Source organism: Vigna angularis, chromosome 11 (genome assembly GCF_016808095.1).
Source record: "Vigna angularis cultivar LongXiaoDou No.4 chromosome 11, ASM1680809v1, whole genome shotgun sequence".
NCBI classification, from domain to species: Eukaryota; Viridiplantae; Streptophyta; class Magnoliopsida; order Fabales; family Fabaceae; genus Vigna; species Vigna angularis.
The window spans coordinates 26,090,569-26,118,439 of NC_068980.1; the positions used below are offsets into that span (position 1 = coordinate 26,090,569).

At 32.4% G+C, this 27,871-nt stretch overlaps 2 protein-coding genes across 2 annotated transcripts; one reads left to right on the forward strand and one right to left on the reverse strand.

The window, feature by feature from the left end:
• Positions 1–8,266: 8,266 nt before the first annotated feature.
• LOC108332567 (uncharacterized) lies at positions 8,267–8,958 on the reverse strand. Its single transcript, XM_017567891.2, has one exon. It carries the CDS (start codon positions 8,878–8,880, stop codon positions 8,338–8,340), a length of 543 nt encoding a protein of 180 aa, XP_017423380.2. The 5' UTR covers positions 8,881–8,958; the 3' UTR covers positions 8,267–8,337.
• A 10,289-nt stretch (positions 8,959–19,247) lies between these two features.
• LOC108332566 (uncharacterized) lies at positions 19,248–21,876 on the forward strand. Its single transcript, XM_017567890.1, has 2 exons — positions 19,248–19,608; positions 21,788–21,876. The coding sequence occupies exons 1-2, from the start codon at positions 19,248–19,250 to the stop codon at positions 21,874–21,876; spliced, it is 450 nt and encodes a 149-aa protein (XP_017423379.1).
• Positions 21,877–27,871: the final 5,995 nt, after the last annotated feature.

The following is a 27,871-nucleotide window of genomic DNA, read 5'->3' on the forward strand; positions in this document are numbered from 1 at the left end:
TGTATCTATTTATATATTCTAAATTAGTCGTATGTGTAGTCGACGTGAAACTCCAATAATATAAAATTAAGAGATAAAAAATATTGTGAAACTAAGGAAGATGTTTCAAAAATATCTCATAAAGAAGTTTTATATGTTACCTTATATTTATTCATTTTAAAAATGATTATTTTTTCATTTAAAGTTCTCCACGAAATTTATTTAAACAAGATGATACTATTGTTTTAAATGGTTCAATGTATAAATGTTTATCATCTTACACCATTGTACAATTGAATTGACCTATCAATATAAAGTTGAGAATAGTTCCAAATTTGAATCTACCAAATATGCAGTGTGTGAGAAAATAAACTGGAAGAAAACAAAAAATAAGTTGCAGTTGCTTGTTATTTTTTCCTTTGACATTTGATTGATGTACTTGTACTGTACAAATTCAGTGGTTTGCTTTCCCCATCCAAATATGTAATGTTCAACAAAATTGGGTTGAATCGATAGTTATTAAAGAAAATCATTTGTCCTTGGATCTTTTGCAAAATCTTCAATAAAATATCTTATTTTTTATTGAGACTAATTGGTTTCTTTCTTTAATAAATATCTTCATCTTTTCTAAATAATTTATTCAACACTTTAAAACTTAGTCAAGAATATTTAAAGAAGCTATCACACTAAGAATAGAAAGTATTTACATAATAGAAATATGTACCGATTAATAATATACAAGGATAATGATATTTTTTACAACATTTTCTTGACAACATTTTAACATCATCTACGTGTGTGATTGATCCAAATTACTTCATAATCAATAATATTAATCATAAACACCAATTTGGACCAATCACAGAATGACATGTAGATGATGTTAAAATATTGTAAAAAAAATATTGTTAAAGTATCATTATCCAATATATAAAGTACTTACGAGTTTGATAGTTTAAATTTTTTATTTTTATTTTAGGTAGATGTAATGGTAGAAGACGCAAATTTAGACCTGTTAAAAGTTTTAGGGTAAATTTATATTTGTTCACTTTATAACAAACATAAATTTATTTGTTCTCATAACATACATAAATTAACATCTATTAATAGGGCTGGGCATGATTAACTAAATTATACTAAACTATGGATTATCTATACTATTTTGCACTATAAAAACTAAACTACTTTTTATAAAATCTGAATTATACTTATTTGTAGTTCAGTTCAAAAAATCTGAACTTCTTTTATTAACAGTTTAGTTAACTACTTCAAACTATGTACTTTATTTTACTTTTGCTTGTTTAATTATATTGCTCTTCTTCTATTTCCAGCAACACAAACATAAGAAATAAAGGCACGGGTGTGTATATATATATATATATATATATATATATATATATATATATATATATATATATATATATATATATATATATATATATAGAGAGAGAATTTAGATTTTATTAATTTTGTTTTCTGTGACGACATGAGACAATTTTTTTTACGTCACTTATATATATATAGATAAATAAATAAATGTTCTTTTTCAAGTCTCTTAAAAAGTTAACTATTATTATAATAATTATTAAAATAAAATGATATTATTAAATTTATACTAAAATTATTATATATTTTAAAAAAAACTAAATTTTATTATATTGTAATTATATTTCAAAAACTGGTAATTATTTTTATGACTTAATAAAATTAACTATAATTGTAAAAATAAAAAGATAAAAGTACTTATGTAAATAATTATAAAATATAATATTATATATATATATATATATATGAGAATTCAGAAAAAGGTGAGAAGAGAAGAAAGATGAGAGTTTTTATATTAAACTAGATAATTGTCAAAATAAAAATATTTCGAATAACGCAAAACAGAGATAAACAGAAATATTTTTTAGAGATTAAGTTTTTAATCTATATAAAATAATATATAAACAAATTTATATTATTAAATTAAACTATATTTAATATGAATCAAATTTTAGACATTTTATATCTTTAAATTAATAATAAATAGTAATGATAAATAATTATAGTTATTAATTTAATTTTAATAATATGATAAAATAGTACCAATAATATTTCATTAATTTTTTTAAATTTTTTATTATAATTATATACTAATTCTAATTATATAGATTTATAATTTAATTTTTTTTAAATGCTGTGATGTTATTGAATATTAATTTATTTGTTTGTAATTATTAAAAAAATCAAATTGAACTAATTCTTTTAACTCTATCGATGATTAGCCATTGACAGTTGTACTAGTGCAAAACCACATTTATTTATTAGAAAGCAGAACGAATGAGATAGTGAAAGGAAGAGGTTGCAGGCATAACTATGTTTTCTTTAAGTTTAAAACAGTATAGTACAGTTTAAAAGAAAAAAAAGTAGTTTAGTTCAGTTTAATTGAACTTATTTTTAGTTCAATTCAATTTAAACAACTTAGTTTTTAGTTTAATATAGTTTTTAAGAGTATAGTGCAGTACAATTCATTTTGCCCACCCTTATCTATTAATGTAATAATAAATATAAATGTTGAGATTTATTTTTAATTGAATTGCTTTTGGCATGAAACTAAAACATAAAATATTTAAAACAACACATACATTTCTAATATACAATATATATTTTTAAAGTTCAAATAAATATCTTGAATAAAAAAATAATCTAACATAGAAAATAAAGTTAATCAAAATCTAATCGTATACATTATTCAAAAGATAATTTGCTCACTTTCATCTTATTTAAGTAATTTCCTCATTTGATATGGGTAAGGGATTTTTGAAGACCTAAAACAATATACAATATTATTATGTATAGATTTCCTCAAACCATACAATTCATGCACATGCTATATAAGTGTTTATCGTTGTCCAGTCTCCAATGATTATGTTTTAATGTAGTTTTGATTCAATGCATGATGTAGTACCCACATTCGAAGGAATTACTCTACATATTACATTAAAATAAATAAGGAAAGTTAATATCATACAACTTCTACCCCAAAATATTTGATTTAACAATTAAATGATATTTAACCTTAGCATATATAAATTGAACTTGTCTTTGTTTGTTCCTATTTAATAATTCGTTTGTCACAACCACAACTCTAGTTAAATTGAAGACACATTATTCAAAATTGTTATATATTAATTGGATATTATGAAAGTTGTAATATTACCCTTGTAATAAGCCCTTGTTGGGTTTCTTAAAAATAGAACATAACCACACAATTATGAACTCTTCAAGAACGAGAACTATCAAATTCTAATGGAACCTACAATGAAAGCTAAATGGTTAAATGAGTAATTACCATAATTTAAAAAACAATTACACTAAGACTAATGCTTCAATGTATGGAGCCAAATGGAGCCAAGTAAACCTGTCTTAGTGAGTTGGTCATCAATGTTATCATATATTCCTTGATTTAGCCCTTATGTTGTCAATTTTTTTAATACTTTGGGGCTCAAAAAATTCATACACCGTTGGCTTAGCTCTACACTCAATGTTTCCATATACTAAGACAATAAATTTTATGTTAATGTAGTCATTTTAAGATAGTAAATATAGAAGAAACGTTACTACTTACATGCACCGAAGTTGGATAATAGAAATGTTTAACATTTTGTCTCCACCATACACCTCCATTACACTAAAATGGAAAATGTAAAATGAGATGTGAGATTTGATTCTAAATACACAACAGTCCTATTGTATCTTTATTGGATTTCTATTCAACTTAGGCATAATGTTGACAAGGTTTGAAAGAGGATCATCCCCTACTTTTGTCATGTTGTCATATTCATTAACAACAAGGTTTGCATCTTTTTTGGACGATGAGAAAAATTAAATATAATAAATATATGCAAAAGTTTAGCTTATCTATTTATAAATTATAAAAAAAATATTTAAAGAAAATAATGTACTACTTATAGTTGTCCAACATATATCATGATTAGTCTTCTAGGCCAAACCATAAATGTGCCTGAAACATATCCTACAAATTGAACCTCTAAAGTTGGCAAAGACAATAGAGCATTAGGATCTTTAACCTCATCAACCATCACATGTGTTCAGTCTTATTGTAGAGGAACACCATGGATAGTTGACCCACCTTCCAATATACGTCATATTGCTACCAAGCGCAAGGAATCTTCATCAAAATATAACTCATGTTGAATAACATGATCTATAAGAGAACATGAGTCTTTTGTGCTGACTCGATGTTGATCAAGAACTTCATTATCTTTTGCTTGACCTAGTTGTTTATTCCTAAGTATGGATATGAGCTTTTCTTCAAACTTTTACTCTAGAGATGTCTTTATTTTAGTCATTTTCTGTTCTAACTTTTCTTCAACCTACATCTTCATTTTCCATATAGCATCTTGACTTAAGGGTTGAACAGTTTGTTGTGATAAACCAAAATAATCTCGATGTCTCAACAACCTAGCAATATTGTGTACATGACCTAGGTGCTTAAGTCTTCCAATGGTCATAATAAGTACATCATTGCGGCCATATGGAAAAAATGAACCATGCGTGGTTTTCTCAACTAAGAAATCCCATAAACGCATATTCAAGTTTAATTATAAACATATTCATAATGAAATTTGATTTTAGGTTTAGAGTTTGTGCTTACAATTTTTTCAGCTAATCTAAGTGACTTTCCACATCTCGTAACAAGGAGATGGATCTACTAGCTCAAGAGATTCCGTCCTTATAATCTCTACTTTAGACATTGTAATACATTTCTACAACAATGCGTACTCGCCTTACAAGAGTATATGAGGGCATCATTAAGTTTTTGTCTTTATTGGACTGATGGCATTTTCCCTTACCATACATAAGAAAATAAGACAACGATTAACAACAATGTATATTTTTTTGTGATTATAAATGTAACAATACAAACCTTCAAGACTCATCCAACTGAAGTGTGCAACTACATCCAAAATTTATGTTTAACATGTAATTAACATATGCAAATTTACATCTAACCTACAAATGTCCAATGTAAAAACCAAAATTAATGTTTAAGATTTGTAGGTTAGATGTAAACTTTGACAACTTAATTACAAAAATGTTATTGTGCATATGTCACTTCTTATTCATATATATTATACATAAATTTAGTAACATGGTAGGTTGTTTTTGTATTAACATACCATAATAAATCATAGAACAATCAAACTCTAACAGATTTTAATAATTTTTTAGATGAAAGAAAATCACTTAGAAGTTAGAGAATTTGTTATTGATAAGCCTAACAAGTCTATAAATACATGCTAATACAATATATATATATATATATATATATATATATATATATATATAAAAGTGATATAATATTTTATATTTGATCATACATAATCTATTTAAACTCATTAATAATGTTTATTTGTTATTGCTAGGCCTAACAAGTCTATAAATATATGCTAACGTACAATTATCTCATAGCTACTTTTACTTACATAATTTTTTATTAATTCGAGCGTTAGAGAACTTTTACAGGTAAATTTTTTCTTCATAGCAATTAGGAGTTTGGTCACACGTTAGTTATTAGATGAGTCTACCTCATAAACTATTCGTTGAAATTCAATAAGAATAATATGTATAATATAATATATAATATATGATATAAAAGTAAAAAGAAAAATATGAGCTCACCTTGATACGTGTAAGAACAAACAACATTCTGTAAAAGAGTAAACTTGAAGAAACGTCAAACTCAAATTAAACTCCTTTTCTATAAATTTCATGTTGGAAAAGCCTTTTGTAAATCTCAAACAATTATACCTTAAGTTTTACATACGTAATTATCTTATTCAAGAGAGTTTTTTAAGTATTTCCTTTATACTACAAATAAGGTTGAGTCATCTTATATTTAGAATGAGAGCTTTTCATAATTGGTTAATTTGTCCATTATAATTAATTTTTTCTTGTTGATATAAGTTTTCCATAAACCAATTGAACTTCAGGAATCAAATGTTTTTCAATGTAATGGGTTATTTTAAAATTTAAAAAAATGTATTTTGTTTAATTGTTACGTAATGCACGTAATTTACTAGTTTAGAAAAGCATGTTTTCCATCAAATTCAACAATACACTATGTAATCAATTACATAGATTTTGCAATTCATTATAATATCCATTTGTTTTCCAAAAGCTTAGAACCTACTCTATAGTCGATAATCTCTATGTGTGATTGATTTAACAAGGAATTTACTTTCTTATTAAAAGCAAAACTTGCATGTAATTGGTGAAAAAAAAATGCAATAAATTAATTTATTCAACCACTTTATTTAGTAAAATAATATTTCTTAAATATTTTAAAATGGATAATGATACTTTGACAACATTTTTTTGACAATATTTTAACATCATCTACGTGTCATTTTGTGATTGGTCCAAAATTACTCCACAATCAATCATAATAATCATGAACACCAACATGGATTAATCACATAATGACATGTAGATGATGTTAAAATGTTATCAACAAAATGATGTCAAAGTATCATTATCCTTTTAAAGTAGGGCTAGGGTATGTTTTATTTTTTTAAAAATGTATTGTTTTTAAGTTGTTATCTTTTCTTTCTTTAAGTTTTTAATAACATTTAAAACACTAGAAAAGCCTTAAGATATCTTTTTATCTTCGTTGATTGACACGAAATAAAAATCATTGTCATAACAGTAACAGTTTGACTTGTAAAACATATTTTTCTTCTAATCACTGTAAAAATATCAGTTTTTCGATTTTAAGGTCATAAAAAGTTCAAGAGATTCAAACCATCAATTTCTTCACAGGACCTTTTCTAGTTATCTTGATTAAAATATAAAAACAACGAAGAGAGTGTTTAAAGAAAAGACTCTGTAATCTATGCCGTAAATACAGATAGTGGGTCCAACCTTTTTAGAAAACAAGTGGTAGTAGTAGCTATATAAAGATGGCTTTTACTTTCTGTACCCCCAAAAGTTCTTTGCACACCTACCCAATTTTCAAAACAACAATTTTATCCTTTGTGAATGTGCTTTCCATATTAGTAACTACTGAAGCAAATTCCAATTCAATATTGTTCATTGGAAAATATGGGAAAGACAATGAAATTATTAACTTTTTCTAGGTATTCCTTGACCAAAATTACTGTTGAAGTTGCATTCATGTATTTTAAGTGCATTTTTTAGATTCTCATCTTAATTTGGACACAACTTACTTAAAATATATATAAATGAGAGTCATTATACTGTTTTAAATATCATTGCTAAAATTAAAATAATAGGAAAAAGTTATTTGTAGAAATATGTAATTAATTGATCTTTAATTGAAACATTCTTCTTTCTCATTTCCCTGTAACTACTTGTAGAATATCATTTTTTGTATGATTTTTTAAGCTTGAATGAATATTTAACGTTTTGTTTACTTGAATGAACTTGGGGAAGAGTGATTAAATGAATTTAAGAGGATTTGAAGGTAAATTTTTTTGTTGTTTATTTGAGTGAATTTGGAGATAAGTGAGAGTGAATTTGGAAGTAAATGAGAATTAGTGTAGGATTTGATTGATATATTTTTACTTAAAAGAGTTTTTTTTTACGGACACATCAATTATTTCTAGGTTATTCTTAATTTGAAGAATTCATATAAGGTAAAATTTCTTAACGTGAACCTGAATTTCCTAAATAAAAAATCATATGCATAAATTCCTCCCAACATTATTTTTTTTTACGTTGAAATATGGAGGTAATTTAAAGAAACATAATTTTTCATTGAAATTTAAAACAGACGAGATGTCCTTAAAAAAATATAACTACTTTATGATCTTATTTCATTTATATACCTCAAGATACAAAAAAACCAGACAGTTTTAGCAAAAAATAGTACATAAATTGATTTATCTTGATAACAAAATTAAATTATTTTATTTTATTTTCTCATTCAATTGTTTATTAAAAGAAATATGCATGAGTTCTATTTATGTGTGGGAAAGTTTAAGACAATTTATTGTAAAAGGTAGAAATAAAATATGCTATTTCATCTATCGATTAGTTTTTTTGTTAATTAAGGAAAACCACAAATTTGAACAGAGGTGGCACCAGATTCTTTCAAAGCTTTAGTGGAAAATCATCTTTTTAGAGATTCAATTGATGGAAAATTATGAAAGAAAATTAGAAAAATGATAAAACATTGAAAAGAAAATAGACAACTTGTTTCCAGAATCTTAATCAATTTTTTTCCTATAAAAAGTAAAAACAATGACCAATATTAGACATTTATATACACACAAAATGTAAAAAATAAAAAGTTTATTTTTTTTCTTTCCTTTGTTTCACTGTGTGATATCATCTCAAGAGAGGCTTTCTAGCAGTGGAACTACCTATCCTTTCAACATCTTCAACGCTTCTAGAAGCTTCTACTTCTTCGTGGCCGTCGTTATCGTCATCGTCGCCGCACTCGTACATGGATCCGACGAGAAAAAGTTGATCTTCGAGGTACCGATGCAAGAGGCCCTTCTCCCGCTGCTGCTCCTCGCAGAACCCTTCCTCGCAGCGGCGGAGACGATCGGCGGCGGCGGAGTCGCGGCGGAGGAGCTTCCCCCAGAGGCGGAGGCGGAGGCAGAGCTCGGCTGCGCAGAGGAAGGGGAGGGCGGCGCAGAGGAGAAGGAGGAGAAGCGGGGAGCAGAGGAAGAAGAAAAAGTAGCGGATCCGGCGGCGGCGGAGCCAGGAGGAGGCGGCGACGGCGGCGTTGGTCAGCATATGGGGGGTGGGCGCGGGATCATGGGCGCGGCGGTAGGGTTGAAGAAGCGGGAGGTAAACGACGTCGCTTATGGTTGGTATATGTGGTGGTCGTGGTTGATGCGATGTGCCCCCACATGGGTTGTGCATGAGATGATGGTGATGATGACGATGCGATGAAAATATGTGAAGTGGAGTTGGAACATGTGATGTTGACTCTGATTCTCCGTGTCATCTTGCTTTCCTGTCCTAAAAGTTTTAACTGTCTTCCTCGAATTTTACTCTCTCTTGGGCCTTTCAAGCCCACCAGGCCCAATTAATCTCATCAAAAGTTACACCTAAAGCTTATTGGTTCATGCAAAATTTACCAAACATACTTTTCTAATTTCCTACAAAGGCCACATTAGATTCTCTCGCTATTCTAATGCTCAAACCAAATCTTTTACTGGATTTTGTGACCACATCCCAATTAAAAAATATGTATTTTTAATTGTTAAATTTAAAATATATGTTTTTAATGAGGTAAATTTCTGAATAAAAACACCACTCAAATGAAGGAGGAATAGTTGGAGAAAGAGTTTGTTGACTTTAATAAGTTCGTGACAAAATTTACGCTTGGAGAGAGAATTCTTTTTTTAACAGTACAAAAATATATATCATGCAGTATTTGGTATTTTATATATCATGCATATTTGGTATTTTGTATGGATGTATCTTTAAAAAAAAAAACCATTTGTATGGTATACAGTATGGACCAACGGTTAACTATCAGGGCCGTTCGATCCATCCACTCAGGATTGTTCGATCCATCCACTACAGCAATAATGGTCAACCAGGTCAAATGATTTTAATGATGTTGGGAAATAATTGAACCAGCGTTTAAGTTATTATTAGAGTCAATAGTCCAGATAAATAATCATAAATATCAAATTAAAGATATTGATAAGTTGTTTATCAGTAACTGACCAAACATAAAGGTAAGTTTGTTTTTATTCTATTGAATATGTGTTAGTTTAAGATCCATGAGATGACTTGTAAATATAAGGTCAAGCACAAAAGCGAGTTACATTCTACTAACATTCTATTTACGTTCATCAGAACTCAAATACTCAACTGATAAACAGTTCATTAAACTGCTCCTAACTTGAGCATTGGAGTGCCTTTTGCAGGTACCTCCCCCTGGTCAAGAGTATAACCAAGCAGAGCAGGCGACAGTCGAACGGAGCAGTCGACAAGCTAGCAATCCAGACAATCCAAGCATTCGGAGGTAAGAAGGACAGGTCAGAAAGATTAGTCTCTCTATCTTGCACAAATTCCTACCAAAGCACCATTAGATAATAACTTTGTAAAATGCAATAAAATTGTATCATTTTCAGAAGGAATATTAATGAGGTAAGTGGAGGGAACACAATAAAATTGTTATGCATGTTCTTGAAAGTGGCACCCTCTTACACTGAATCAAGTTCAATTTTGCAGTGCTCGTCCATCCATAAAGCAAGCAAAGGGCTTTTCTTTCTGCACTCCCATAATTTTTAAGTACATCTTAAAATTTTTAAAATAACCATTTTATCTTTCATGAAAGTAACCTCAGATTATCTGTTTTGAAAATCTCCCGAATCATGTTTACTGTAACTTTCAATTTCTGGAACAATTAGATATGATTTCCTGAACAGTATTTCTAGATACTGAAACAATTTTTTCAGAACAAAATGTGATGTAATGGATTCTAGAATGAACTTTGTCTTTCTTCTTCTTTTTCCTCTACAGTGGAGAACGGAGAAACAACAGTGATAACACAGAGGTGACGTTATACAATGGGGAGGGATATTTTAGTCTTTTTCTTCTTAATAAGGGAATGTAGTTAGTACAAATGGAGGCGCGGGAAAAGAAAGCTCAAGTAAAACAAGTTAGACATAAATACACTTCCTCTCACTACGTTTCACAGTGTTTTTTTTTATTTAAAAGGAAGAGTGCACCATTACATTAAAATATATTATTATTTTGTTAGATTAACCAGTGAATGAAATTTTAAAAAAAAAATAGAAGATTGAACAGTATTTGTTAGAATAGAAATACAACAGCTTAAAAATTATTCTCAAAAAACATAAGATACCCTCAAAGAGCTGTAATTCTATAAGAAAAACTTTATAAAAAGATGTTTGTTCTATACTGAATTTGGTCCTATTCTCTGTCATTTGATTTCACTAATCCAAAGTTTGTTATTAACAACTATTCTTTATTGTGGCTTATGATTTATTTTGTTATTAGTTACCCACGATTTTAGTGTAAGATTATTTCTCAATTATAATTTAACAATAAATTATTATTGATTTTCATATGCAAATATAGTTTTATATGATTCAATTCACAGAATATGCAAATATACATAAAACTGTTTATAATATCAGACTCCACACTCCATCTTATACTAACAAAATGTATTGAACAAGGAAGATTAAAAACAAAAAAGATTCATGTTGTTCATGGAGGTTGTAGAAGAGAGGAAAAGGTTTGAAGAGAAAGAGTTTGTATATGGTATTATTGCATGAAAACAATAAGAGAGAATACATAAATACGTAAGCTCTTTGTCTCTTGAAGAAGATCCAGGGTATATTTGTGGTGAGTCAGTGTGATTTTGTGCCACTTCGAAATCCAGAAAATATGTAAGATCACCAAGACTTTTAATGCATATATAAGTGAGAATGGAGAAGGGTGGTGATTTGGGTAATCTCTTCAATTTTGTTTCCCCCAATGAAGAAACATTGAAAGGGTTACAAACATTTGATTAAATAGCATGTAAAACATCGATACCTTTAGACATAGTGATCGAGTTGAATGAATATTTAGGTTGCCTTGTTATCTAGCAATTATCACAAATTTTCTCTCGAATCATGATTTAAGGAAGGCCAAACACCATATTTTTTTATCACAACAAACTTAAATCCTTGAAATTTAGGTGGCCTAACCTTAGATGCCATAACCATGAATCATTTGACAAAAGCAGAAAAACATTGGGATTCACTAGTATATATTTACCTTAAAGGTTGTGTTTCTTTCCAAATGAGCTTTGATAAACAATCTTGGCATATACTTCCAGGAATCCATTGACCATATTCATTCACTAGTGTGAAATAAGCCTTCTACGTCTCACATTCAATGTCAAAATACCACACAGCCAACATTAAAAATGATCGATGGTATTTTTTTAATAAATGTTCAATTTCAATATCAGAATTTATACTTTTACGATATCATATGCTCATTAGATATCAAAATTCTAAATTTTGAATGTTATATCGGGTAAAATCTTCTCAATAATTGCTTTGTTAGAGAAACACTCAGAGTAACAAAAAAAATATCAAAACTATACTCTTGATTAGCTGAACATATATTGCCATTAATAATGTTTACAAAAAAGAAATATTTATAGAATATGAAAACTTACATAACAGTTTTTTAATCATATTCTAACAAAAAAAGAGTTTCAAAGATTAAAATAAAAATTCATTAATTTATTTTACACTAATCAAAACCATATATTTTAGTTTTTTAATTAAAAAACACTTAAAATACAAAATAGAATACTTTTATGCTTAACATCAAAGTAGTTTTGTAAGAAATGATAAAACAGTATTAAAAAATAAAAGATATTGTATTTATCATATGAAAAAGGTTTAGAAAATATATATGACAATTAAGAAAAGGAGAAATATTGTGTCAAGCCTCGTAATTATGCACCCAAACCCCACCGTCTAATCACAATTAAATGCACTCACGTCACACGCTCAGTGCCATTAAAACGCACTCACACACTCTGCATGCAGCTGCCAAGTGTCAATTTGGAACATTCGAAAATTATTAGTGGAATACAGGTGTCCACAGGAGAGCGCACGTTCGTCTGAACGTGGGGGCAGACAAAAATGATTTTCTGAAAACAACTGCCCACTCTCCTGCACGCACCTTCTTCTTCCCAAAATTATGACTTTCCATTCCTCCACCTTCTCTCTAGAAACCCTACCTTCTCTCTAAGAAAACTCACCATTCTTCTTCTCCGATCATCATTCAGGCACCAGTTCTACACTCCCGGCGTAGAGGACGATCGTTTGAACCGATCAGTTTAAGATTCTCAACTGGTAAGTTCATCCTCTCTCCATTCGTACCTTTCTCTGTAACATGCAAACCCAGGTTTGCGGTTTTATGAGTTTAATCTATCATTCTGAGTAGTTGTCTGGTCTATGTTGGTTATAGTTTGTAGAGGGTGTTGTTGTTCGTTGAGACCTCTGTTAGAAGAAGAACCCTAGCATATATCTGAGAACGTGCGTTCACTTTAAGAGGTAAGGGAAGCTTATTAAGTTTGATTCTTGTGTATGGGTTGTGTTGTATGACGTTATATGAGTTTTATGAAGCATGAAATCTGTGTTATTTGATCTTTGGTATATGATTATGATTACGAGTTGATGTATGAGAACTATGAAATGGACTATGATATGAGTATTTGAAAATATGAAAGCTTATGCTAAGAGATGAGTATAATGTAATGAAACTGTAAAATATGAATTTTCCTATGATAATGAACGTTCGTCATTGAACGGTCCTTGACCGTTCGGTGCTGTTAGTAAGCTTCGTTGAATTGAATTCTTTCATTTGGAAAGATTTCTAGTTGAGGACGAACGCCCTCTTGTATTAAGTGCTATGTTTGAGCGTTCGACCAAACGTAGATGCCCTGAGCGTTATGTGAGAATTGAGAAGCTTGTAAATATAAATTCCTACACTTAGTCATTCTTATATACCTAACTTCCCTATCGTTTATCTTATAAATTTCTATTTCTATTAATATTTCACATCAGCGATGGGTCTCGACCCAAAGCGTTCGTTATGAGTGGCGCTCGGTCTTATACCGAACGCTCGTCCTTGCCTTTAATTATCAAACGGGTGTAAATAGCGTTCGTCCAAATATTTTAGTAAGTGTGTATTACCGCGTTCGGTCATTGACTGGCAGTCGGTTTCCTAAGCGAATTGATCTCGGTATAGTCCTTTATTAGTCTGGTGGTGTTTATATCCTTTTGGATTCGGCCTGGAGCCCTTGTACTTAAAACATTCTAAGTATTATTCGGATCGTACTAGAATCAGTTCATTTAACTGATTCAAGTGGTAATGACATTCGTCAAATAACATGTGTCGGCTTTATTCTGCTCGAAAATGAGTTTCCTCGGTCTCGTCTTTAACGTTCGTCCTCGTTATGAAGAGGGCTGAACGCTCGTCTTTTTATGAAACTAGAACGGAATATGAAAATGATATTAAAGTGGAAAGTTATTAAGAATGAACAGTATATGAGGTGAAACTATGGTTGTGGATTTTGAACGAGCGTTCCAGGGAGGAACGACTCTTGGATGAAAGTTGAGATTTGTAAAGTATGAATGTGGCAAGCTTAGCTGGCGGTTCATCCTGATGTTCCGTGAGTGCTCGTTCTCAAGTAGAGAGGAGTATGTCATGCGTGGGAACGGCAGGAGGTCCTAGTCTATAACTGTAACTTGGACGGAACGGACTAACCTCGAGAGGTAGCTGATGTAATATTCCAGTTATTATATCACCGGGTGCACGAACGTCGTAGCTACACAGAATTCATACGGTCCGGACAGTCAGTCTAGTATCAGGATTTGGTTGAGTTATGGAATCGATTGAATTATATGTTGTGAATCATTTGATATGTTTGATGTGCTATGAAATATATGTTATTACTTGAATTAAATTCAATAAGCTTACCCTGTGTATTTTTTTCATTGTGTTGTCCTGTCTCTGTACGTCCGTCCTTGTCTTGCAATGATCATCCGTGTGGATGTGAGCAGATGGAGAGGCGTTGCTTGAGGAAACACTGGAAGAAGAAAATTTGGAGGAAGCAAACCTCGTCGATGTTGAAGTGAAGGCCGAACAGTAGTACGTTCTGTTAGCTGTTTAGTTTAGTTATTTTAGCGTGCTGTCTGTGAACGACCCCTTTTTATTAATTGACCGTTCGGTATTTCTGTTTTGTAAACCGTTCGGTCAGGTATGCTTGGGTCGTACGTTGTTATTGTCTTTAACTTCTTGTAAGGCCGTTCGGCCAGAACCTTTGTTTTAGTTATTTAAGACTGATTTGGTTTATCATTAAATGTAATTAATTCTACTATATGGTGTTTACTGTATTTTTGGGATGTTACATTAGTGGTATCAGAGAAGTTTTGTTCTTTTAAGGACATTGTAGGTTATGAGTGCACTGTGTTTTTGCTGTGTGCTTAATGGGTGTTTAATGAGTTATTTTAAACTCTTTGAACATGACTAACGACCGTTTTTCTCTGTTGTTCCAGAGAACAAATGGCACCCAGAATTCCTCCTCCACCTCAACCTAACGAGCGTGATGCGCCCGACAACAACAGGTTGTTGGAAACAGTGATCGAGAGGCTACAACAACAAAACACTCTCCTAATGGAGCAGAATGCAGCTGCTCAACAGAGTTTTGAGGCCGCTCGCGCCAACTCTGAAGCTACACAGAGGCAGCTAATGGAGATTCTTGCAGCTAATAGGAATACGCAGGGAGCGTCTTCTTCCAACGCTGCCCAACATACTGAGTGGAGCTTGGAAAGCTTCCTTCAACACCATCCTGCAAAGTTCAGTGGAAAATGCCTTCCTGATGAGGCGGACCAGTGGCTGAGGGATATGGAACGTATCTACAACGCTAAGAGGTGTCTGGATGACAACCAGTTGGCCTTTACAAAATACTTGTTGACTGGAGAAGCTAGCCACTGGTGGACGAGTATGAAAGCTATTTTAACGGACGCTTAGAGTCCCATCACTTGGGCGGTTTTCAGGAGTAAGTTCTATGAGGAATACTTCCCAGACAGCGTTCGTTACGCTAAGGAAGTTGAGTTCCTTCAACTGGTGCAAGGAGCGAAGTCTGTGTCGGAGTATACCAACACATTCAAACATCTGTTGAGGTTCAATACCATGGCGACCAATGAGGAGTGGCAGTGTAGAAAGTTTGAAAACGGGCTGAGGAGTGATCTGAAGGTGTTAATCTCCAACTTATGTATTCGGTCATTCCCTGCAATGGTCGAGAGGGCCAAAGTATTGGAGAAAAACTTGGCTGAAGTCGAACAGCAGAAGAAACAACAAGCAACCAGGGGACTGATTCTAACGAGAACAAATCTGAATCGGAATAGGACGTCGTACGCTCGTCCAGCACAATCAAGTGGTTCTCAGGCGATGGTGGTTACTGGACAGTCTGGACAGCAGGGGGCGATCAGGTGTTTTCAGTGTGGAGGACCTCACTACAAGTCTTCATGCCCTCAGTTGGTTGGAGGAAAATATTGCACTCGCTGCAGGAGGAACGGTCATCTGGAGAGCGAGTGTAATATGGGTGGACGAGCGGTTATGAGACCACCGAACACTGGAAGGATCCAGCAAGGGAGGGGTGGTCGAGCGCAAGCAGTGGGACGAGTGTATGCAATAACGGGCGCAGAAGCAGCAAGTTCAGGTACACTTATCATCAGGACATGCTTACTATATGGACAGTCTTGTTGTGTGTTGTTTGATTCGGGGGCAACACATTCCTTCATCTCGAAGGCGTGCGTTGAGAAACTGGGATTGACAGAGAGTGAGATGCAGTTCGACTTGGTGGTGTCAACCCCAGCGGCTGGTGAGGTTAGGACGTATACCGTCTGTACTAGATGTCCTATAGAGGTCGAGGGGCGTAGTTATAAGGTCAACTTAATATGCTTACCTCTAAAGGAGTTAGAGGTGATTTTAGGAATGGATTGGCTGGCTACCAATCGCATTCTCATAGACTGTGGAGAAAAGAAGTTGGTTTTTCCGGATGAAGAGGAAGAAGAGTTGTCAGTAACGCTCGGTCAACTGAAGGAAGATATCATGGAGGGCGCCAGTTGCTTTTTTATTATGACGCACTCAGATGAAGACTCCAGTGGAGAACGATCGTCCGGTAGTCGGATGAGTAGAGGACTATCGGTCGTGGACGAATTTCCTGACGTTTTTCCAGAAGAAGTACCTGGACTGCCTCTCGTTCGTGAGGTTGAATTTACAATCGATTTGGTGACAACAGCAGCACCCATCTCTGTCCAACCGTACCGAATGGCACCAGCTGAGTTGGCCGAACTCAAACAACAAATTGAAGATCTGATGGACAAGAGATTTATTAGACCAAGCGTGTCACCCTGGGGAGCGCCTGTTCTCTTAGTGAAAAAGAAAGATGGCAGCTCTAGACTTTGTATTGACTACAGACAACTAAACAAGCTGACCATCAAGAACAAATACCCGCTACCTCGGATTGACGATCTGCTGGATCAACTACATGGTGCGAGCGTATTCTCTAAGATATATTTACGATCGGGGTATCACCAGATTCGAGTGAAGGAGGAAGACATTCGGAAGACAGCGTTCCGATCTCGTTATGGACATTATGAGTACGTGGTGATGCCGTTCGGAGTGACGAACGCCCCAGCAGTGTTTATGGAATATATGAATCACATATTCAGGCCGTATCTGGATAAGTTTGTGGTGGTGTTCATTGACGACATCCTCGTCTACTCCAAGAACCACGAAGAACACGAAGAACATTTGAGGTTGGTGCTGGGCGTATTGAGAGAAAAGGAGTTGTACGCCAAGTTATCTAAGTGTGATTTTTGGATGAAGAGCGTGCAGTTCTTGGGGCATGTAGTCTCGGCAGAAGGTATCTTAGTAGATCCGGCCAAGGTGCAAGCGGTATTAGATTGGGAGAGTCCACGTTCGGTTACTGAGGTTCGCAGCTTCGTGGGACTCGCGGGCTACTATAGGCGTTTCATTGAAGGATTTTCTAAGATAGTAGCGCCGTTGACGCAGCTAACACGTAAGGATCACCCGTTCGCCTGGACCGATCGTTGTGAAACAAGCTTTCAGGAGTTGAAGAAAAAGTTAACGAGCGCGCCAGTCTTGATTATTCCGGACACCGCCAAACCATTCGAAGTCTACTGCGATGCGTCTCATCAAGGCTTGGGCTGCGTCCTTATGCAAGAGAAGAGGGCAGTGGCGTACGCTTCTCGTCAATTGAAGATCCACGAGAAGAACTATCCGACGCACGACCTGGAATTAGCAGCGGTCGTCTTCGCCCTAAAGATTTGGAGACACCATCTGTATGGATCCACCTTCCAGGTCTTCAGCGATCACAAGAGTCTCAAGTACCTTTTTGATCAAAAGGAGTTGAACATGAGGCAAAGGAGGTGGCTTGAGTTCTTGAAAGATTATGAGTTTGAACTGCTGTATCATCCGGGAAAAGCGAACGTTGTGGCGGACGCTTTAAGTAGAAAGGTAGTTCACGTCTCCTCCATGATGGTCAGGGAGTTAAGTTTGGTGGAGAGTTTCAGAGACCTAAGGTTGCAGTTCAAGTTAGAACCGAACAGCATCAAATGTTGTAACTTTAGGATATCAAGTAATGTATTCGACCAGATTAAGATGAAGCAACGGGAGGACGAAGACCTGGTGAAGATTCTGAACGCGCTCGGTACAGATCAAGCCAAGGAGTTCAACGCTGGAACGGACGACCTATTACGTTATATGGGTAGGACGTGCGTTCCAAATGATGGAGATCTGAAGAGAATTATCCTGGAGGAAGGGCATCACAGTCGTCTTAGCATGCACCCCGGCATGACTAAGATGTATCAAGACCTCAGGAAGACGTTTTGGTGGCCAGGAATGAAGAACGATGTCGCTCGTTTCGTGGCGTCATGCTTAACTTGTCAGCGAGCGAAGGCTGAACACCAAAGACCGGGCGGTTTGTTGCAGAAACTTGAGATTCCAGAATGGAAATGGAACAACATTTCAATGGACTTCGTAACCCACTTACCCCGCACGTTGAGGAATCACGATTCTATCTGGGTTATAGTGGACCGATTAACAAAGAGCGCCCATTTCCTAGCGGTCAACCTGAAGATGTCTATGACTAATTTGGCAAAGCTCTACATTAAGGAGATTGTTCGTCTACATGGAGTGTCGTCCAGTATCATCTCTAACTGAGACACGAGATTCACCTCTCGGTTCTGGCAATCCTTGCAAACCGAGCTCGGCAACAAACTTCAAATGAGTTCAGCGTATCACCCTCAGACGGACGGTCAATCTGAAAGGACCATCCAGACACTCGAAGACTTGCTGAGGACGTGCGTCTTGGATCACATGGGTGTTTGGGATGAGGTATTACCGTTAGTGGAATTCACCTACAACAACAGCTTCCAGTCCAGTATTGGAATGGCTCCCTTCGAAGCTCTTTACGGACGTAAGTGCCGCACGCCACTTTGCTGGTTTCAAGAAGGAGAAAAAGTGCTAACCGGGCCTGAGCTCATTCAACAAACGACTGACAAGGTGAAATTGATTCAAAAAAGGTTGAAGACGTCTAGGAGTCGACAGAAGTCTTATGCAGACAAGAGAAGAAGGCCGTTAGAGTTCAAAGCCGGGGACATGTCTTTTTGAGGCTGAATCCGACCACGGGAGTAGGCAGAGCTATGCGACCAAAGAAGTTATCTCCGAAGTTCGTCGGACCCTATCAAATACTAAGGAAGATTGGCCCAGTAGCGTACGAGCTATCCTTGCCTCCTCAACTGTCCAATCTTCATCCCGTCTTCCACGTTTCCCAACTCCGGAAGTACGTAGCCGATCCATCTCACATACTGGAGTTGGAAGACGTTCGTCTTCGCCAAGACCGAACGCTGGAGATGCAGCCGGTATGCATTGAAGATAGTGACACCAAATACTACAAAAGGAAAGCGATCCGAATGGTGAAAGTGGTGTGGGACGAAAAGACGGGCGACTCTACATGGGAAGTGGAGGATGCCATGAAGGACTTATACCCTCAACTGTTTTCGGGTAAGCTTTAATTTTCGAGGACGAAAATTTTTGTAGTTAGGGAGAATGTCAAGCCTCGTAATTATGCACCCAAACCCCACCGTCTAATCACAATTAAATGCACCCACGTCACACGCTCAGTGCCATTAAAACGCACTCACACACTCTGCATGCAGCTGCCAAGTGTCAATTTGGAACATTCGAAAATCATTAGTGGAATACAGGGGTCCACAGGAGAGCGCACGTTCGTCTGAACGTGGGGGCAGACAAAAATGATTTTCTGAAAACAACTGCCCACTCTCCTGCACGCACCTTCTTCTTCCCAAAATTCTGACTTTCCATTCCTCCACCTTCTCTCTAGAAACCCTACCTTCTCTCTAAGAAAACTCACCATTCTTCTTCTCCGATCATCATTCAGGCACCAGTTCTACACTCCCGGCGTAGAGGACGATCGTTTGAACCGATCAGTTTAAGATTCTCAACTGGTAAGTTCATCCTCTCTCCATTCGTACCTTTCTCTGTAACATGCAAACCCAGGTTTGCGGTTTTATGAGTTTAATCTATCATTCTGAGTAGTTGTCTGGTCTATGTTGGTTATAGTTTGTAGAGGGTGTTGTTGTTCGTTGAGACCTCTGTTAGAAGAAGAACCCTAGCATATATCTGAGAACGTGCGTTCACTTTAAGAGGTAAGGGAAGCTTATTAAGTTTGATTCTTGTGTATGGGTTGTGTTGTATGACGTTATATGAGTTTTATGAAGCATGAAATCTGTGTTATTTGATCTTTGGTATATGATTATGATTACGAGTTGATGTATGAGAACTATGAAATGGACTATGATATGAGTATTTGAAAATATGAAAGCTTATGCTAAGAGATGAGTATAATGTAATGAAACTGTAAAATATGAATTTTCCTATGATAATGAACGTTCGTCATTGAACGGTCCTTGACCGTTCGGTGCTGTTAGTAAGCTTCGTTGAATTGAATTCTTTCATTTGGAAAGATTTCTAGTTGAGGACGAACGCCCTCTTGTATTAAGTGCTACGTTTGAGCGTTCGACCAAACGTAGATGCCCTGAGCGTTATGTGAGAATTGAGAAGCTTGTAAATATAAATTCCTACACTTAGTCATTCTTATATACCTAACTTCCCTATCGTTTATCTTATAAATTTCTATTTCTATTAATATTTCACATCAGCGATGGGTCTCGACCCAAAGCGTTCGTTATGAGTGGCGCTCGGTCTTATACCGAACGCTCGTCCTTGCCTTTAATTATCAAACGGGTGTAAATAGCGTTCGTCCAAATATTTTAGTAAGTGTGTATTACCGCGTTCGGTCATTGACTGGCAGTCGGTTTCCTAAGCGAATTGATCTCGGTATAGTCCTTTATTAGTCTGGTGGTGTTTATATCCTTTTGGATTCGGCCTGGAGCCCTTGTACTTAAAAAACATTCTAAGTATTATTCGGATCGTACTAGAATCAGTTCATTTAACTGATTCAAGTGGTAATGACATTCGTCAAATAACATGTGTCGGCTTTATTCTGCTCGAAAATGAGTTTCCTCGGTCTCGTCTTTAACGTTCGTCCTCGTTATGAAGAGGGCTGAACGCTCGTCTTTTTATGAAACTAGAACGGAATATGAAAATGATATTAAAGTGGAAAGTTATTAAGAATGAACAGTATATGAGGTGAAACTATGGTTGTGGATTTTGAACGAGCGTTCCAGGGAGGAACGACTCTTGGATGAAAGTTGAGATTTGTAAAGTATGAATGTGGCAAGCTTAGCTGGCGGTTCATCCTGATGTTCCGTGAGTGCTCGTTCTCAAGTAGAGAGGAGTATGTCATGCGTGGGAACGGCAGGAGGTCCTAGTCTATAACTGTAACTTGGACGGAACGGACTAACCTCGGGAGGTAGCTGATGTAATATTCCAGTTATTATATCACCGGGTGCACGAACATCGTAGCTACACAAAATTCATACGGTCCGGACAGTCAGTCTAGTATCAGGATTTGGTTGAGTTATGGAATTGATTGAATTATATGTTGTGAATCATTTGATATGTTTGATGTGCTATGAAATATATGTTATTACTTGAATTAAATTCAATAAGCTTACCCTGTGTATTTTTTTCATTGTGTTGTCCTGTCTCTGTACGTCCGTCCTTGTCTTGCAATGATCATCCGTGTGGATGTGAGCAGATGGAGAGACGTTGCTTAAGGAAACACTAGAAGAAGAAAATTTGGAGGAAGCAAACCTCGTCGATGTTGAAGTGAAGGTCGAACAGTAGTACGTTCGATTAGTTGTTTAGTTTAGTTATTTTAGCGTGTTGTCTGTGAACGACCCCTTTTTATTAATTGACCGTTCGGTATTTCTGTTTTGTCAATCGTTCGGTCAGGTATGCTTGGGTCGTACGTTGTTATTGTCTTTAACTTCTTGTAAGGTCGTTCGGCCAGAACCTTTGTTTTAGTTATTTAAGACTGATTTGGTTTATCATTAAATGTAATTAATTATACTATATGGTGTTTACTGTATTTTTGGGATGTTACATATTGTTTCTTGGTAAAGCAAGAATACTTGGTTAAATTAATGTACAAATTTAAAAACTCATGTGCATGACACTATTTTCCATACCAAAAAACTTAATATAAATAAAATTATGTAGAGAATAATTGAGAGGGAGACCAACGAAGTTGTATTAAAATTAGGTTTTGGATAAAACAAAGCAATGCTTAGAAATACAAATATAGAAACTCATGTGCATGGACCCAAAACCCACTACATGTTTAATAGTGTGTGAAAGTGATCCTAAGGAAAACCTTCCATGTTTCATCAGAAATGGATCACATGGGACCACCCTATCCAATTATTTGATTTTTTTAGCTAAATTTTAAAGGTTTAAATCCTCCGTTAGTCCTCATTTTTGTATGAAAATCTTAGTTCGGTCTTCATTTTTTCATTTGTCTCAATTGGGTCATATTTTTTGTAAAAATGAACACATTTTATCCTAACCGTTAACTGGTCTCAGACAGCGTTAAATTAAGGCCACGTGGTGCAGAGAGAATGTGCTGATGTGTGTTTGTGTAAAGAGTGTTTTGATTGTGCATTTGTGCAGAAAGTGTTTTGATTGTAATCATTAGATATATAATTTTATTACTTTGAAAAGTTAAAAATATAATATGTGTTGAATTTATTTAAATTTAAAAATAATATATATTTTTTAATGAAATTCATACAAAAATAATATAGATAAATAATTAACTATTGTACATCAATTGATTAAGCAAACTTTTTAAGTATATATTTTCTTTTTAATTTTCTGAGCTCTCCTTTAAAAATAAATTTATATAAATAAAAAATATATAAAATACCGTAATTGACTATAATAATATTATTTTATCATAAGACAAAACATCACATCTTATATATTAAAGATTTATTTTAGTATTTTTAATATAATATTGTTAAATTATTTAATTTTATATAACTTAATCCTAAATCATGCAGGTTGGGATAAAAAAACTTAATAGAAGTAAAAGTAATTTTATTAAAAAGTTTATATGATTAAATATTTATAAAGTCTTAAAATCCTATCTATTACAGTTAATTTATGATTTTTTTATATGTTGATTATTTTATTTTAATAATATTAAAAAAATATATTAAGATAATATATTAATTTAATTAATAATCCAATTTAATCATATTCACTAATCATTATTTTGAACTAAATTATTTTAAATTTAGTTTTTTAATCTTAAAATTTTTATAAAATTATGTGTATTTTAATTGAATATTAATATACAAAATTTTTTATATTATATCAAATTATTATATAAAAATAATAACTTATTTAATATTTTTTTAGATGACTATTTGAGAGAAAACATTTCTTTTTAAACTAAAATATGTTTATTATATTTTAGATTTCATAACTAAAAATAAGTGTTATATATAATTTTTTAAATTTTTTGTCAAAATAAATTCATAAAAACATTTAAACACAACGAAAATTAAAAAATATGTATTTTTACAATTCTATCCAAATATAAATAATTTTTAGACTTATAAAAGATAACTTATTTTAATATTTTTTTAAAAATTATTTTATTTTTAAATTTAAATAAATTCAACATATATATTATATTTTTAACTTTTCAAAATAATAAAATTATATATATAATGATTACAATCAAAACACTCTCTGCACAAATGGACAATCAAAACACTCTCTGCACAAACACACGTCAGCACATTCTCTATGCACCACGTGGCCTTAATTTAACGCCGTCTGAGACCAGTTAACGGTTAGGGTAAAATGTGTTCATTTTTACAAAAAATATGACCCAATTGAGACAGATGAAAAAATGAGGACCGAATTGAGATTTTCATACAAAAATAAGGACCAAGGGAGGGTTTAAACTAATTTTAAAATAAATAAATAATAAAAAGTTTTAAGTGGGATTACAGGTTGATTTTGTACTTTATTTATAATTTCATTCTTCTAGAAATCTCTAAATATACAAAATATTCATCTGTTGTTATTCTCTTTTATTATAATAATGGGGAGAATTTAGATAAAAGTAAGATTGATTTAACAAATGGAAGTTTTTGAACTGATTATAAGCAGGACTAATCTTTTGAGGGTTGGAAGGGATGGCCTCAAATTTTGAAAATTTATGGAAATTAAATTAAATAAAATTTTAATTATTTATAAAACACATATTTAGTGTTAATAAATAATAAAATATAAAATTAAATATAATAAAAAAATATTAAGATATTTTTTATTTGTATGTTTTTTTTTCAAGAGGAATAAAGAAAATAAACATAAACTCACTCATTATTTCTACTATTTGTTCATTTGTTCTCAATAGCTTTTTAATTCGTTTTATTTTAATTCTTCTTATTTATAAACTATAACAGAAAAAATATTTTTGTAATGATATTGTAAAAAAAATGAAAAATAAATTTCTTTGAATAAAAAAAAAGATGTTATTTTTGTATGTGGTTTCTAAGATTGCATGTGACTTTAGGTAGTTCAATTTGTTTATCTACTCTTTTGTGGTTACGAGAGTGTGTTCAGATCGTTAACGAGTTTTCTTTGTGATCATGTGAGGATTGTCTTGTGTGAAGTTATTTTGAGAGATAAGAAACTTATCCTCTTATACTTAAGAGAACATTGATCCTACTTTATTGCTATGTGAGAGCATAAGTTTGAGATGGTATATACAAAATCTCTGAGTCCACTCAATACACATGTCTTTCAAAAATATAATCAAATATCTAAGTTTTGTGAGTGGCGCTCGTGTAAACGAGGTGCTCTACCTAATTGAGCTACAGCCCTTGTGTTTTTGATACATATTTTATCATAGTATGAAGATAATTGCTTGTCAAGATGAATATTACATGATCGAATCCCTTGAACGGGTGTTGGTATTGCTTATCAGTAATTTTACATTTATAATCAATTAATCTGATAGATAGGTACTCTTCTTTTTTTTTTTCAGGAGGAGTCATAAATTACCTACTTAACTCAGTGGTTAGAGTATTGCTTTCATACGGCGGGAGTCATAAAACTTATTATTTATATTTTCCTTATGTTAGGGTGAACATGTTTTTTAAGACATTTGAATATTATTGAAATAAGTACTTGATAGAAATTGAACTCATTATGATATGATACATTTTAATTAATAATTGTTAATTATACTAACTTAGTGGATTGTTCACCTATCATATTTTATAGCGAAAAGAGATAATACAAGTACAATTAGTGGCATGTAATAAGATTATGTGTGGATATCAAGAATGTAGTTTCACTTTTTATATACATACTTAATATTTTGGATACGTGAATATTTTTATTTTGAAAAATAATAGTAATAATATTTTGAAAAACACTAAATAATTATAAATACAATGTATAAATTAAGTAAATATTTATGCTTAATATCTTAATTATAATATTCTAATAATAATGTTATTTATATTAGTATTGGATGTTCCCATTGCTCTATATAAAATCATTAATTAACCACTATTATATCACTTACAAATATTTAATTTTACTTTTGAAATATATTATTTTCAGCACAAGAAATATGAGAAATATTTCAACATTATTTATAAATATGATTAAAATAAAATAAACCTAGTAGTTTTATAAAATTGAGTTAAATCTAAATTTAACTTTCTAACAAGATATAAAAGAAATTGCAATGCCAATCTTAAGTAAATCGGAATATCAGTTTTGTGATTTATTTGCATTGATATGATTTACTTTCTCTCAAAATATAAATATAAATGTAACTTTTCATGTATACAACATCTCAATTTTTATATTTTACGTAAAATAGAAGAAAAAATTGGAAAAGTTGAAAAATTAGTCGATAAATCTCGGTTAAGTCACTCGTATCCCTCCATATACCATCTTTAGCCTTTATTTCGATAATAGAAGTAAAAAAATTATATAATTATAAAACTTTCTATTAAAGTAATATAAGAAAATTAATTTGTGTGAAATTTTTGTGAATAACTTAATATAATATAATAAAATAAATCTGTAAATTTATATATTTAAAAACTAATGAAAATATATTGATGTTTCAATATAATATAATTAGATATTAAAAATACTGAAACACTTATCATTTACCTAAAATTAGATATGTAACGTGTATTAAATACTTATATAATATACTTACTTATTATTTAATGTAACGCGTACATAAATATTAGAATAATTACCCATATTAAATTATTCGTGATAAAACTTTTTTTATTTTTTATAACAATTATCTTAAAATGATTGGTGGTTTAAAAGCAATTTCTTATTGATTCATAATTTAACTCTTTTAGATAAATAAAGCATACTAATAATTCTTTGATAGAGTGGAGAAAAACTAAGTTATTCCAAAAAAAAATGATTTTAAAGAAATCAATCTAAGTGACCTCCTTCCTGTCGATATATTCTTTTTTAATCTAATTATTAATCTTTATTATTCATTTTAGATTTTGAAAATATCAATAATGAAAATAGCAAGTAAATTGATTATATATATATATATATATATATATATATATATATATATATATATATATATATATATATATATATATATATATATATATATATATATATGAACATTATCCTAATCTGCAGAACCACTTGCACATGCTTATGTTTTTTCTTCCATTTCTCTGTGTACTTAAATTTATATTTTAACTTTTTAGGCTGTAAAACCAATCATGTGGATGTGGAACATGGTTAATTATGGTTCTTACACTTCATGTGGGTTTAGTATCTTAATCAAGATTTAATTTACAATATACAGCCAAAATCTAGTTTCAATATGATTTCTTTATAAACAGAATTTGGTTTCTCTGTTGATTTTTATAATAATGTCCTTCTATTGGATTTTTTAAATATATATATTGATGTATATTAATTTTGATGTTTTAAAATATAATAGTTTTTTTTTAATATTTCAATATATCTATGTTTTGAAAATTTAGTAAAAAGTAATAAAAGAAACTCAATAAAGAATCTTGACTTGTTTAAATGCCTAAGTGCACAATAACTCACTAGTTAATGATGTTACCAATAAGGGAATGAGTTAAATATACTTTACCAAAATTAGTTGAATAGTAAGTGCTCGTATCTACTTTCTAAATATTCAGTGTTCATTTGGACATTGAAAGGACAAAAACTGATGGATACTAATTAACCATCACACTTTGACCACCGTTAAATTTGACTTTTATTATAGTTTAAGAGTCGTCATTCAAAACGTTACCGTTAAAAGTTATGATCAAACAGTGATGGTTGGATCACGTATCCTCATTTTTTTCTCAAATCTGAACTCGAGCACCGTCATTATCTCTCTTGAACTTAATAATAGAAAAATGTAAAAAATTAAAAGTAAAAAAGGTTCAATATCTATTTTGATATTTTGTTTTGGGTTCAAAGTATATCTTTTTTAGATGTTCACATTTCTTTCATATTTTGTAAAAACGATTTGAAAAAAGTTTTTATTTCACTTTTTATATTTTTTTCTCTTTAATTTCTCTTTATTCTTAATAGATTCTCATCTTCTTCTTCGTTTAGGCCACCACCATGCGTGAAAGCTTCCTCGTTCCTTTCTCTCATGCAACTACAAATCTGAAACAGCAAACCACTGAAATCACAACCACCAGTAACCTTGTTTCAGAACCACTATCGTGAATTTTCTTCTCCTAAGGATCTGCAAGAACGAGAGAAACCTTCATTCAAACTTCCATGG